The sequence below is a fragment of the Ovis canadensis genome, chromosome 9 (genome assembly GCF_042477335.2).
Source record: "Ovis canadensis isolate MfBH-ARS-UI-01 breed Bighorn chromosome 9, ARS-UI_OviCan_v2, whole genome shotgun sequence".
In the NCBI taxonomy this organism is placed as follows: domain Eukaryota; kingdom Metazoa; phylum Chordata; class Mammalia; order Artiodactyla; family Bovidae; genus Ovis; species Ovis canadensis.
Window position 1 is genome coordinate 25,533,577 of NC_091253.1, and position 13,921 is coordinate 25,547,497.

At 60.2% G+C, this 13,921-nt stretch overlaps 1 protein-coding gene across 1 annotated transcript; it reads right to left on the minus strand.

Moving 5' to 3' along the window:
• Positions 1–7,460: 7,460 nt before the first annotated feature.
• Positions 7,461–12,718, minus strand: C9H8orf90 (chromosome 9 C8orf90 homolog). The gene is made up of 2 exons (XM_069600793.1): positions 12,622–12,718; positions 7,461–7,974 (listed from the first exon to the last, which is right to left on the minus strand). The coding sequence occupies exons 1-2, from the start codon at positions 12,686–12,688 to the stop codon at positions 7,499–7,501; spliced, it is 543 nt and encodes a 180-aa protein (XP_069456894.1). The 5' UTR covers positions 12,689–12,718; the 3' UTR covers positions 7,461–7,498.
• Positions 12,719–13,921: the final 1,203 nt, after the last annotated feature.

The window sequence follows — 13,921 nt, forward strand, 5'->3', positions numbered from 1 at the left end:
AATGGGAGGCGGGTGCTCCTGAAGGCTTCTTCCAGTGCTCTCGGGCCTGGGAACCAACGGAGGCCAGTGTGTCCAGGGACTGATGACCGGGCTGGGGTCAGAGGACGCAGGCCCCTTCCAGGAACGCTCGCCCACCACAGACCCAGGTGCCTAGGGCTCCAGGCGGGAGCCCTCAGTGGCCAGGAGAGGCCAGCCGTCCTGCAGCCAGAGCCCAGCTAAGCTCGGACGCACGTCCACCCTTTCCTCCAGTTACAAGCTGACCCCACACAGTGCACCATCCCTCTGTCCCACAGACGAGGAGACCAGGGACCAGAGAGGTCAGCGAGCTTGGCTGGCCTCGGCTCAGGGCCATCAGGGGAAGCACAGACACTGAACCAGGAACCTGCTGGTTGCTCTGCCCGCCATGGTGGCAGACCTGAGTCTCCCCAGCTGGGAGACTGGGGGACGATGGGTCTGGCCTCGTCTGGGGCTGGAACGCTCTGGGGCGGGCCCTGCCCTCTCTCCTTGGGCCACAGGAGCCGGCAGAATGACCTGAACCTAAGTGTCAGAACACCCTGCAAACTTCTGGCCCCCCTGCCCTCATTAACACCACCCCTCCGCCCCGGCCTGTCCCCAGGATCCCCATTAACTCCATCACCGCGGGGGAGAAGGGATGCTGGCGGTCAGCTCCTCTTCTTAATTTAATTTCAGGGCTCGTTAGCATTCAGTAATTAAAGGCCATGAGAACACTCAACACCCCGGCAACAGCCCAGCACTGGGGCCTCAAACAGGCCTCAGCATCTCCTGCTGGAGACAGTCCCTGCCCCACAGAGATAAACCAGCCTCAGGCCAAGTGACAGAGTGCCCATTTCACAGATGAGAAGCCTGAGGGCATACCAAGCCAAGGGACTCCAAATGCTCCAAGTGCACACTTCCTCGGTCATTCAAACATCTCAGCCAGCACCAGGCAGGTCCTCCTCCTGTGCTGAGCCTGGGTCCCCAACACAGCCATCTGTCTGAGTCCTCCACCAAACTGAGGCTGCTGTCACCATTGGGGTCCCCCAGGCTCCCCAGACGGCCTCCTCTCCAGCCTCCCTATCCCAGAGGATAGAAGCTCCAGCTTTCCCTCTGCCCCCGCCCAAACTTTGGGCCTCCCTGACACCTCGCCTTCTCTAACCTTCAGGAAATCGCGCTGGAGCCGCACCCCTCTCCCAGGCTCCTCTCGGATTTCCAGCACGCTCATCTGGATTACTGCAATTGCCTCCAGCTCTCATGGGCTTCCCTGGTGCCTCAGATGATAAAGAACCCACCTGAAATGCGGGAGACCTGGGTTCAGTATCTGAGTCGGGAAGATCCCCTGGAGGAGGGGATGGCATGGCAACCCACTCCAGTGTTCTTGCCTGGAGAATCCCATGGAGAGAGGGGCCTGGCGAGTCGGACACACTGGGCGATTAACGCTTCCACTTTTCAGTGCCTCTGTGGGACCCGCGCCCAAAGCTATTTTCAACCCATTGCAGCAAAGTGATCCTTCTAGACCAGTACTTCTCAACCTTTCTTTCACTTTCTGCCCCTCAGCACCTAAGGGGTCTTTCGAGACATGTTTTCCTAGTTTGCCCCCCCCATGAAATTTTAAGACCACAGATGAACTGTGCAGCTCTGTGTGAGTACTTTATGCGTAGCTGTGCTTCAAACCTAACAAGTAAGATTTCTTCACTGAAATCTTAAGAACCAGATTAAGAACCACCCCCCAAGAACCAGATTTTCCCCTTGGGGGTGAAATCAACACCACCCCTATGAATGCATGCTTTAAAGAATTAATGAGATGCTGCCATTGCTCAGATCCAAGCCCACCGTGGAGCAAGCCAAAGTTCTGTTAATTCTGTCCTGACCCCACACAAGAAGCCGGTGTCCTTCACCTCCTGGGCTCCCCTCCTCAGAGTCTGCCCCCCACCCCCCTTCCCTGGGGGCTCTGATCTAGCGCCTCCCTCCGCCACCTGCCTGACGCCCCTCGAGCCTCTCGGCAGCCCTGGATGGCAGCACGCCCAGCCCCACACACCCGGGGCAGGTGGCAGAGCGGACAGCCCATCTGAAAAGGAGCAACAACAACTCAGGACCTCCACGGAAAGCAGCAGAGGCGACTGAGGAAGGGCCGGGAGGACAGCAGTCCCTGAAGGAGCGCAGCGGACCGCGAGGGTGGCCCACGCCCTTCCCCTGCCACGGGTCCCACAGAACCTGCCTCCACGAGGCCTGCTCACAGCTCCCTCGTCTCGTTCTACAGGGTCTGGGGCCAGTGACCTAGGCAGTCACACTCCAGGCCTGGTTTAACGCTCCGCTGTCATCATCTTGCCATTTTCCTGATTTTGAACAAGGGCCCCGGGTCTCATTGGCTCTGGGCCTGCACAGTCTCGCCTGCAGAGGCTGCATCGGTCAGGAGGCGCTAGACCGTGCTGCGGAGGTGGGGCAACGATGGGCAATTTCTCACGCTTGCTGCAGGTGCCTCCAGGATGTAGGACGGTGGAGGAGGCACTGTCTCCGGAGCCGCGGGTCACGGGGCAGTGGAAGGAAGGACTCTGTGCGGGTCTTGTCCCGGCAGGAAGGCTTCTGGTCCTAAGAGACGCATGTCACGATGACCAGGACTCGCTGGCCAGCACTAATCACAGCCCCCACCTAAACACAGGGGGCTGAGGGAGCAGCCTCCACACAGGGAAATTCCAGAGGCAAGAGCAGAACACACTGGGTGAAGTGCATACACCAGGGACCGCAGGGAGCCGCTCGGCCAGCCCACGGCCCCGCTCCTGAGCCAGGGCCAAGGCGGCCCTGACCTGGGCTGGGAGCTCTTCATCCCGCTGGCTCCCGCCAGCCTCCACCCGGCCCCCTTCATTGTCATTCCAGGCTGAGCACAGGCCGCATCTAAGGGGGAGGGACGCAAAGTGGTCCTCGCAGCAACTCAATTAATCCTCCATCGGAAATTCTAACATGATCAATTTGGGGAGCCGGCCGACATCGCAACACAGTAATTAGGAACAAGTTTCAACTCCCAGCTTCCTTTGAAGATTGTAATTGCAATTAATTAAACATTCTCACTGTTCCTCAGAGTCTGTTCCCGAGGAAACTGGAGCAGACGCAGGGGGTGGAAGGACCCTGACCCCTGTTCCCAGCAGTGCAGGGATCAAACGGAAGCCCTCTCCTTGGAATATGGAAGGACATGGCGTCTCCAGTCTCCCTGGGAATGCTGTGTTGGCTAAGTTAGAGGGAACCTGCCTCGGGTTCTGAGCTGACACCCTGACTCCTGTCCTCCCCCAGGGACCCCCAGGATGCCCAGCCTCCCTGCTCAGCAAGTTGAGAGCCCCTGGCCACATTCATAACATTCAGAGCAGCCCCCACAAGCAGGTTCTAGGGACAGAGGTCCCTCGTGACCACTGACAGGTCACACCCTGCCCCGCGTGCTGCTGCACCAGCGGTGATGTGAATGAGCTGGCGAGGCTGCCGGTGCCCCGAGGGAGGGATGTGAAGAGGTGTGCGCCGGGCTCCAGGGTGGAGAGGCAGGACAGAGGAGGAGCAGCCACCCTGGGTTAAGACAAGGGGACAAGGCTAGCTGAAAGAGAGTGCACAGTCCCAGTGGAAACAGCTGGCCTCTGTGGGGTGTCACTGCATGCCAGGCCGAGCCAGGGGCCTGAACAGTGAGCTCTCCCACCTCACCCCCAGCGGCCTGCCTCGAAGCACCGTGACCGTTGCCCCCACCTACCACTGAGGACCTGAGACCCTGAAGAAGAGGACCCAGCTTTCTAGCAGAGGTACGTTGTCTCCCGGAGCCTGGGAGGCAGCCACTGCTCACCCCAGCAAGCACCAGGGCCCAATGTCACAGCAGTCAGCCCCTGACACAGCACCCACAATATTCAGTGCAGACCACCAGGCTTGGTTCTTAGAATACAGCGGAATCTTCTGGCAATTCAGAGGGGGTGAAAGGGTCTGCAACATTCAAAAGAAGGTGTTTCTCTCCAATTTTCAAAAATAATTGGAAGCATCATTTTTAAGATTTCATCCCCTCAGCCTAAGACTCGAAAGCCAGTCCAGGATAAAACAGTGAGGCCAGAAGGCACAGGCACAGCACCTGGGAGATCACGCCCAGGGAAAGCTAGGGCAGAGGGGCACCAGTGGGCTTTGGGCACCCTAGCAGCCAGAGCAAAAAGGCCCAGGGAGGGCTCCATAGTGCTGTCTGTGAGAAAGGCAGCAGGAGGCCCTGCGTCTGGGAGGGGCTGCCCAGACACTCATCCAAGGGGCAATGAGCAGAGGTCCTGGGTCTCCCAAGGCCCCACCCACGGGTTTCTTGATGCAGGAAGTCTTCCCACACTGAGTAGGTGGTCAGGAGACAAATCAGATGATCACCCTTGCTTCACATGAAAGAGTAGAGGTCCCGCTGTGGCCATTTCTGACCCAAGCTTCTCTCCAGTAGCAGCATACTTAATTGGAAGAGAAAATGCGTGATTTAGCAAAAAAAACGTCCGCCCAAGGACCACACCCCAGGGCTCACACCTCCTGGCTGTGATGGACATGGGAGCCATCTCCCCAACATCCCTTCCATTCCCCTCAAGCTGATCCACCATGCTGTTCCTGGCCTTATTCTTAGAATCCAGTGAGGGTAACCCCACCCCTGGTCATAGGGATTGGTTCAGGAAACACATGCCTAGGTCAGTCAGTACAGGATACTGTCTGATTTAGGACTAGACACGTGACCGTACTGGACCAGTAGGCCATTCAGGGAAGCTTCCTGGGGCTTGAGATGGATCCTTTCTCCCATGAGAGCTCTGGGAAGTCAGTGGCCTCTCTCCTTGTCAGTGGCCAGGCAGACTGAAAAGTCAGGAGGTGCATCAGGCATGGTGCCAGCATTAAGGAAACTAGTCTGAGGGCTAGATCCAACCTTGAGCTCCTGGATCAAACTACCTGAATCTCAGTTTATTTCTGGATCTTCCGGTTACATGAACCATTCTTTTTAACTTTCTGCCATTTAAGCCCGTTGAAGCCAGGCCTTGTGTGGCCATAATGTGGAGTTCTAGTAACATGCCGGCTTATGCTCTTGTTCCTTCCCCTCTCTAGGCCCCAGGGCCCTCTTCCACCCACTGACCTCATGGAACCACAGGGAGAATGAAAAGACGCAGCATCCATGAAAGGGCTTTGGGACCCTAGAGTCTTGCGGGGAAGATTCTAGAGCCTGCCCCATAAGGGGAAGGCTATTCATCAATGAGAGCCTCTTCTTGCTCATTGTGCTATGGCCTTGCGCCCCCTGCTTCCAGTCCTGTGACCTTTGAAGCTTTTATTTTTAATTGCTCAGCCTTTGCACAGTCTGTCCCCTCTGCCTGGAGCCCCCTCCCCAAATGTTCAAGTGACGGGTCCTCCTCACTCCTTTCAATCTCAAATGTCACCTCCTCCGAGAGGCCCTCATGACCACTGTGTTTGAAATGGGATCTGTCCTTACTCATTTTCTTCATAGTACTTGCTGCTGTTTGTAATTTTTTTTAATCATGTTTGTTTCTTTAGTAGTTTACTTATTTGGTTATTATCTTTCTCCCCTAGGTCAGTACTTCTCAAACTAGTGGTGGTAAACAGCCACGTTTTTATTTCCAACATGCCATAGACAAATACTTCCGTGTGTGCGTGCTCAATCACCCAGTAGTGTCTGACTGTAGCCCACCAGGCTCCTCCGTCCATGGGATTCTTCGGGCAAGAACACTGGAGTGGGTTGCCATGCCCTCCTCCAGGGGAGCTTCTGGACCCAGGGATTGAACCCGCATCTCTGATGTCTCCTGCATTGGCAGGCGGGTTCTTCACCTCTAGTGCCACCTGGGAAGCCCCGATACTTCCATAAACTACATTAAAAATACATTTCTAGAAAATTTTCTATTTAAGGAATATACTAAATATAAAGTCCAAATTCTTATCACACTTTACACTTATAAAGCTACTCTGGCACCTTATAAAAGTTTCTAAACAGCTCCTCCCCACGTATGCTGTTTTGGGGTGAAGTGCAGGCTCGGTCCCCTCACCACAAGGGAGGCAGAGCTTAAACACTGGCTTCCCCATCCCAGAGGCAGGATGGCGGTGCGGCGGTCCCCACGCTGCCTCCCAGGGCTCTCAGAGGGACTTCCATCCACCTGCAGGCCTACCTAGCTACACAGCACGCCCCTCACTGGCTTCCTTCCCTTCTCTGTCTCACCTCCTCACTCCCCTACCTGTTTCCAAGGGTCACCTCCTGCATCGGTCACCTGCACCCAAATCCATGTTTAGGGCCTGCTTCTGGGGAAACCCGAACAATTAGTATTCAACATAGGGATATTGATAGAATCCCTACCCCATCAGGATTCACACACATGAGGATTGCGGTATAACCACCATACATCTCTATAAAATTGGAGAGATGGTCCACAAGTATAAAGGAATCTGGAACAGGGTCAGAGGTCTTGAAGGGGGAAGCTGAGGACCCCTCTTGCAGAGCCTGAGCCCCTGTCCTCCAGAGCTGAGCATTTCTTGTCACTGGTTCTCCTGCACACCAAGCAAGACTTTGGAAAAACCATCTCTGCCCACCACCAGGAAGCTATAAATAACTCCTGGATTAGAAGAAAGGGGGAAAAAAATGCTCCGATTCCATCTGTACTTGAGTAAGAAGGTGCCCTCAGCCCCCTGCCTCGTGCTCGCCTGGGATCCAAGCCCCCAAAAAGAGGAAGGCTGGGCCTTGGCTGCAGGTGGGAGGAGAAGGTCACCCGGGTCCTGCGTCCAGCAGCTCTGCCCGGCACCAGGAGCCCACGATAGACTGGCCTCTGCCAGAGCTTCTCACCTGCAGAGGGAGACACCCAGGATGAGGCCAGGTCACCAACGGCCTCAGCCGATCCCTCGACACATAAAAGGGGTGGGTGTGGGTGTGGGGGCAGGAGGACCCTCTTCTCTGCAGAGCCGGCACAGAGGGCGGGTAGGAAAGCAGCGGCCTGGGGACTGGGCTCCCGGTGTGATGCTTGTGTCCTGCACCTGTTTCCCCATCACATCCTCCCCGCCCCTCCCCCGCCCTGCGCTCCGACTCCTGTGTCCCTTCCCTCCCATCTCTCCATCCAGGCCCCATCCCCAACCCTGATGCCCCTCTGCCCCAGAAGACAGGACCCCTGCTGAACTTGCAGCCACACGGGAAACAAATCGCAGCTGCTCCCGGGAGCGCTGGGACCCAGGGTCCTCACCTGCAGCATGGGGGTGCTAATGCCCACCAAGAGGCTGGGTCCCAGACGGCCATCCACCCCCACTATCCCAGGTCCTCTCCCCCGCGCAGCCGCTCCCGGGCTGGCCAGCCCATCCTGGCTGTCCGACTTCCCGCCTTGATTCGTTATCCACGTGGGACAAAGTGGACATCCACACCACCGCGGACCCGATCCCGGGGATCTGCCTGGCACCAGATGTCCGCCCAGGTGTGTCTGGCAAACAGCCTCGGGGCGGGAGAAACAGAAGCTCTGCACACTTTATTGACAAGCTCGGGGCTGCGCTAGCCCAGCCGAGGGGCGCCCCCGCCGGGGGAGGCGGCCTCGGGCCCCCGGAAGGCGCTTCCCGCGGCGGCGGGCACGGGCGCCAGCAGCACCAGGCCGGGCCGGGGGCCGGCGCCCGCGTGTGCGTAGCTCAGCGCCAGCTGCTCCAGGCGCCGCTTGCGCAGCGCCGCCTGCGCCGTGCTGTGCAGGGGCCGCAGCAGCGCGGGGGGCAGCGCGCCAGGGCCCCGCAGCAGGAAGTCGAAGCCCGTGCGGTCGTGCGGGTCGTAGAAGAGCGGCCCACGGGCCGGGTCGGGCCCCGGCGGCCAGGCGAACGGGAAGGGCAGCGTGAAGTCCTCGGTGAGCACGCGGATGGCAAAGTCGTCCTCCTTGCCCAGCGCGCGATAGGCGCGCCCGATGCCGCGGAAGTGCGCCTCCCACAGCTGCGCGTCCCCGCCGTAGATGTCCGGGAACGGGGGCTCCTGGGGCGCGGCGGGGCCTGCAGGCAGGGATCGCGTAGCGGTGGGGGATAAGCGACTCCCACAGCCACCCGCGCTGAGCCAGAGAGGCCAAGGCGGGCCACGTGGAGACAGAGAGGGGAGGGGTACCGGAGAGGGAGGCTAATTTCCAAGGACAGCGCTAAGGAGCTGTGAGAGGCAGAAAGGCCCGGAGGGGTGTGTTAGAATATAGGCACTACATACTGCTACTGCTGCTGCTAAGTCGCTCCAGTCATGTCCGACTCTGTGTGACCCCATAGATGGCAGCCCACCAGGCTCCCCCGTCCCTGGGATTCTCCAGGCAAGAACACTGGAGTGGGTCGCGGTTTCCTTGGGCGGAAAGCTCCAGAAGGGGAGGAGTCTGGATAGCTTGACGGGGACCACGCAGAGCCTGCTGTGGACCTGGAGTCATCCCCAGAGAGCAAGGGCGACCTGATGACTCTTAGTGGAAAGTGGATCCTGGGCCTGGGCAGAGGATGAACCGCCGGGGAGGCGGAGTGGGGACAGAGCCAGGTGAGGGTGAATTCGAAAGAGGACTCAGCAAGGCAAGCACGGAGGGGCCAGAGCTGGCCTTGTGTCAGCAGGTGGAGGGAGGGGGGAGCCCTGCCTGGGCAACAGGGATCTGGGACCCAGGGGGCCGACCAGCTTGACCATCTTCACTGGGGAGAAGGATCCGGCTGGAAGCTGGGCTGGTGCTGTGTCCATGGGACACCGCCCTCCCCCTTCACTCCAGGACCACATTTCAGGAGAAATGGGGACATGTCTGATGACTGACTCACACATGGATTCCCAGGAGACGGGGGTCTGGTGAAATCCAGGGACCCGCTCTCAGATATCACCTGTGTTGCACCCGTGAGGCCCATCCATCCATGGCCCCAGGCAGCAGCCCAAGCCGCCACTCCAAGCCCACACCTTCTGTGAGCTGCTAGGAGAGACCCTTCCCCCCCTGCCCCTTTGCTGCACTTCAGCAAAGTGCTTAGCTCTGGGGGTCCTGAACTCAACAATGCAACCATGGGCCCTCCCTGGGTATAGATAAGCCTCTGGGGACACAGGACCAACTGGGCAGCCTCCTTGGAGACAAGGCAAGACTCGGGGGGGAGGGCCTGGGAGGAGGCATTGGATGAACCCATACAAGGCTCTGACCGTGCGTTCTCAGGTCCTCCCCCACACCCTTGTGAGGGGCGACAGCACTCAGAATGTTTTCCTGGTGAGAAGGCAGACACAGAGAGACCCGCCCTGAACTGACGGCCGTAGATGCGCTCCACCGTGCCACACCCTCCTGCTAGGAGCCCCTGGACGATGACTCTCCTCCCCTTGTAAGTACCCTGAGGCATCTACTGTGTGCCAGGCTCCGCCACAGCTGTGTACAACACACACTCGGCTTCTCCCAGGCCAGGGACGGGAGCCAGCAGACCTGGGTCAGAGGTCCTTCCTTCACCTGGGAGAGCCTGGTCTGCGTTCTGGATTCCCTGAGCCTCAGTTTCCCCATCTGAAGAATGGAAACAGTCGAGCCTGTTCTGCCATCCTTGTGGATGAGAAGGTCATGAACCTTTGTGAACCTCTTTGTCAGTGGGAAGTGCCTTCCTAGCTCAGCACCAAAGCGGTTGCGTCCAGAGCCACAGCCCCAGGTAGGAGAGGCCGTGGACCAGCTCTGAGCAGGGTGTGAGGCCAGAGGGGCCGGCTCAGGGCCCACTGCACTCAGCACCTTGGACAGGTCCGAGGCAGCCCTGCAGGAGCCTCAGGTTCCGATGGGCAGCATGGCGGTGCCCCCTCCCCGGCAGCCTGTCCTGTCCACCGGGACACCTCCTCCCTGGAGGCCTCCAGGGTGAGAGCCCGGAGGCACGGCACTGCAGTGGTGCCCACACCACTGGCCCGGCCTCACACTTAGTACCAACAGGCGGGTGGGCTGTGGGCAGAAGCTTTGGGGTTTGCTATGCACCCGGGGTGAGGAGAGTTGTGGAGAAGAGGGGAGGGCCCCGGGAGGGCAGGAGAGGATGACCACCCCGACTGGCATTTAGCCAGGTGGATCTGGTGGTTGCGGAGCAGACAGGTGAGGGGTAAGGGCCGCCACGCAGACCACAAGGCAGCCAGGGCGGCAATCCAGGCAGAGGGGCTGGGGCTCAGCAGAGAGAAGTGCTCGTCTACAGGTGTCTCGAGGGTGGAGCCCGCAGGCTCTGCCGACGGAGGGGCTGGTGGGGGAAGGGAAGGGAAGCAAAGGGAAGACACGCGGTTTCTGGCCTGAGCCGCTGGAGGAAAGGAAGCCCCATGTACTGAGAGGAGCAACTTGGGGCTAGGGGCTCGAGAGTCTAATTCTGGACCGGCGATGCCTTCAGACAGACCGGGGAAGAGGTGCAGAGCTTGGGCTTGAGTCTGGGCTTGAGGTAGAGTGGCGCCAGGCTGAAGACAGACAGACCAACTCCTGGGAGATGATGGCATTTAAAGCCTGGTGGTCCGGTAGTTAGGACCCATGCTCTCACTGCCGCAGAACTGGATGTGATCATGCAAATAGAAAGGGAAGAAGCCTGAGAAGCCGGCCTGGGCAGGTCAGGGAGAGGAGGTGGAGCGGCAGTGATGCGAGAGGAGAAGGGGAGCCTGGGGCTCTGGGAGTGAGCGGGGAGGGGGTCCTGAGCCCCGAGCTGCCCCTTCGAATACACTGCATGTAAGTCTCTTAGTCGTGTCCAACTCGGTGCCACCCCAATGGACCGTTGCCCACCAGGCTCCTCTGTCCATTGGATTCTCCAGGCAAGAATACTGGAGTGGGTTGCCATGCCCTCCTCCAGGGGATCTTCACAATCCAGCGATCAAACCCACGTTTCCTATGTCTCCTGCATTGGCAGGTGCGTTCTTTACCACTGGCACCACTTGGGAAGCCCCTGAGCTGCCGATGGGTCATGTCAAAGGGCACCTGAGAACTGACCTCAGGTTCAGCAGCATGGAGGTCACCCCCAACCCTGACCAGAGCTGCTGTGGCCAAGCCCAGGAAGGAGGGACTGGGTCCGTTGCATTCCAGAGCAAACGGGAGGGAAAGACCGGGAGGCAGCATGTATAAATAACCTTTTCCAGGATTTTTGCTAAAAATGGGGAGCAGAGAAATAGGGCGGTAGCTACAAGGGAAGTGGGGTCAGGAGACAGGATGTGTAGCTGCGTGCTTTTATGTCAGTGAGAAAGATCTCGTAAAGAGAAAATGTCAGGCTGCAGGAGAGGAGGCTGGAGAGGTGCTGGAGTGACGGCCGCGGGCAGGAGGCCAGGTTGGGCCTCGGCTGGGAGGGGGTGCTTCATGCAGGGGGCAGGCGGGGGAGCACGGGGCCCGCGGGCCCAGGTGCAGGTGGGCGCCCGCCGTGCCCAGAGCCTGTGGGGGTCCTCTTTCTCCGTGAGAGCAGGAGCAAGGCCAGCAGCTGAGTGTGCAGAGGGAAGGAGGGTGGGCGCTGGAAGTGGGGGTGCGAGGCGGTTGCTGGGAGAGAGGTGGGGCTGGAAGGGAGGAGGGATGCCGTGGAACCCTGGTGCGGAGCCCCCCCTGCAGCCAGGAATGTAATGGGAGCGTCAGCCTGGTTGCGTTGATCCCCAGCTCCGCTCAAGCTCAGCTGTGCGGGTGCCGGCAAGGAGCAGGCAGAGAGCTGGGGCGGGGGGGTGCCATCAGATGAGAGGGCCCAGGGCAGGAGGGTGTGGTGCAGGTGTGATGCTCACTGCGGAGCTGGATGGGGGCGTGAGCGGGGACAGGGCGGGGAGGAGGCAGGACCGGCTGCAAACAGTGGACTACGGTTCTGCCCACAGAGTGCTGGAGTCCTGGTCCCCAGATCGCGGTCAGCACCGGGCTACAGTTTGGATGCTGGCAAGGCACGACCACCGCATGGGTGGCTGAGGGACACGTTTCTCAGAGAGGCATCTGGGGGGCTGAGGGGCCAGGAGAAGGGAGAGATCGCCCCTGCCATGGCAGCAGAGGTGGAGAGAGGGTCGGCGTCCAGGCCCCAAATCCACGGGGTGGGGGGAGGCTAAGAGCCCTCCCCGTGTGGGCAGTGGGTGGGTACCTCCTTTAGTTACTGCCGACCACGTGGCATGTGGGGTCTAGTTCCCTGACCAGGGATAGAACGCACGCCCCCTGCATTGGGAGCACAGACTCTTAGCCCCTGGTCCACCAGTGAAGTCCAAGAGTTTGTACTTCTGAGGACCTGGGACTCGCCCTGGGCTTTTAGGGAGGTGGGGGAGGGGCCGGAGAATGAACTGCAAAGGCTTCGAGGAGTAAGGAGGACCCTGGCCCACGTCCCAGCTCAGGGTCCATGGGCTGCAGGACAACAGGAAGGAGAACTGTCAGGGGATGAGGTGCTCGCCTGCCCTGCCCTGCCCTGCCCTGCCCTGCTGTGTGACCCTGGGGAAAGCCCCCAGGAAGAGGTGGGGTGCCCTGCCCTGCTGTGTGACCCTGGGGAAACCTCCCCCAGGAAGAGGTGGGGTGCCCTGCCCTGCTCTGCTGTGTGACCCTGGGGAAACCGCTCCCACCCAGGAAGAGGTGGGGTGCCCTGCCCTGCTGTGTGACCCCAGGGAAACCGCCCCCCCCAGGAAGAGGTGGGGGCGCTGCCTTCTCTCCCACATTCTCAGAGCCCGGCTGCCATGAGCACCCCCTTCTCCTCTATCCCGACCCCCTCCGCGTGTCTCACCTGGAGTGGCTACAGGACACGGGGGCAGACCTGCCGGGCTGGGGTCCCCAGAACAGGGGGAAGCCATGTCAGCAGCCTGGGGTCAGGCTTGTTTACCTGGCTGCCCAGGAGACTGGGGGAGGGGCCTTCTGGGGAGGAGAGAACCTTGCATTTAAAGTGACCCCACCCGGAAGTGCCCTGGGGCTCAGGGGAGGGTCAGCAGGCACGGGGGCCTCTCCCCTGACCCCCCACGCCTCACCTGGCCCTTCTCAGGAGCCATGGGGAACCCCACCCTGGTGCTTGGAGACCTCCATCCTCACCCCAGTGACCCGCCCGGGCTAATCCCTCCCTACTGACTCTGAACCTTGGAGCCCGGCAAGGGGCTGGACAGCCTCCAGCTCTCCTCTGGAAGCCCTGGGGAGTGTGTTTTAGATCCACTAACAAAACGACGGGGGCCGCACAGGACACAGAGAATACCCCTGTGTTCCTCAAGCTGGCGAGAGAGGAGTGCACGGCTCCCTCCTGTTTACTCCCGTGTGAGCCCACAGCCCAGCTCCTGACCCACAACGGCCAGGTGCTCTGGGCACAGGCACCTGGGGACCGTTTCCTCCATCAGGGAGCCCTGGGTCCCGAGTGCCGGTGGCGGCCCTGAGAAGCGGGGCCCAGATGGCACTAGTGGTAAAGAGTGGCAAAGGGTCCTCCTGCCAGTGCAGGGGACGCAAGAGACGTGGGCTGGAGCCCTGGGTGCGGAAGAGCCCCTGGAGTAGGAACTGGCAACCTGCTCCAGCGTTCTTGCCTGGGAAATCCCATGGACAGGGGAGCCTGGCGGGCTACAGTCCATGAGGTCACAAAGAGTCTGGCACAGCTGAGCACACACACAGAGCCCCGCCTCCCACCCACCGGTGCGTCTGGAGCCCCTGGCCAGGAAGGCGCGGTCTGGGACGTGGGGGTGGCCCGGCGGGCGGGAGCACGGCCAGCCCTTGGGCCTCAAAGGCAGCCGAGGGATGCCTGTGTCTCACAGACCGGCCGGCTTCCCAAGGTCCCGTGCTGCAGCCACACGGGCCACCGGACGCCAGCTGTCAGGGCAGACGTCGTACCAGCTCAGCCCAGCCCGGTGACCCTGGGCGGCCGCTTGCTATCCGCATGGTGGGGACAACACAGGAGAAAAACCAGACGCTGACATTCTACAAATGATCACTGAACACTGCGGACGAGACAGGCCTGTTAATAGCCACTCAAGCCCTGCGTAATAGGGTAACTGCCAAACCGTGGTAACAGAGAGCAACTTCAATAAGGTGGTGCCGTCCAACTGTCCAGGCCC

What these genes read in the sequence shown, in the direction of transcription:
- C9H8orf90 (XM_069600793.1), bottom strand. Translation starts at nt 12,688, where the DNA reads ATGGCTTCCCCCTGTTCTGGGGACCCCAGCCCGGCAGGTCTGCCCCCG. An exon ending in GTGTCCTGTAGCCACTCCAG is followed by an intron (nt 7,975 to 12,621) that starts GTGAGACACGCG and finishes CCCTGCCTGCAG; the next exon opens with GCCCCGCCGCGCCCCAGGAG.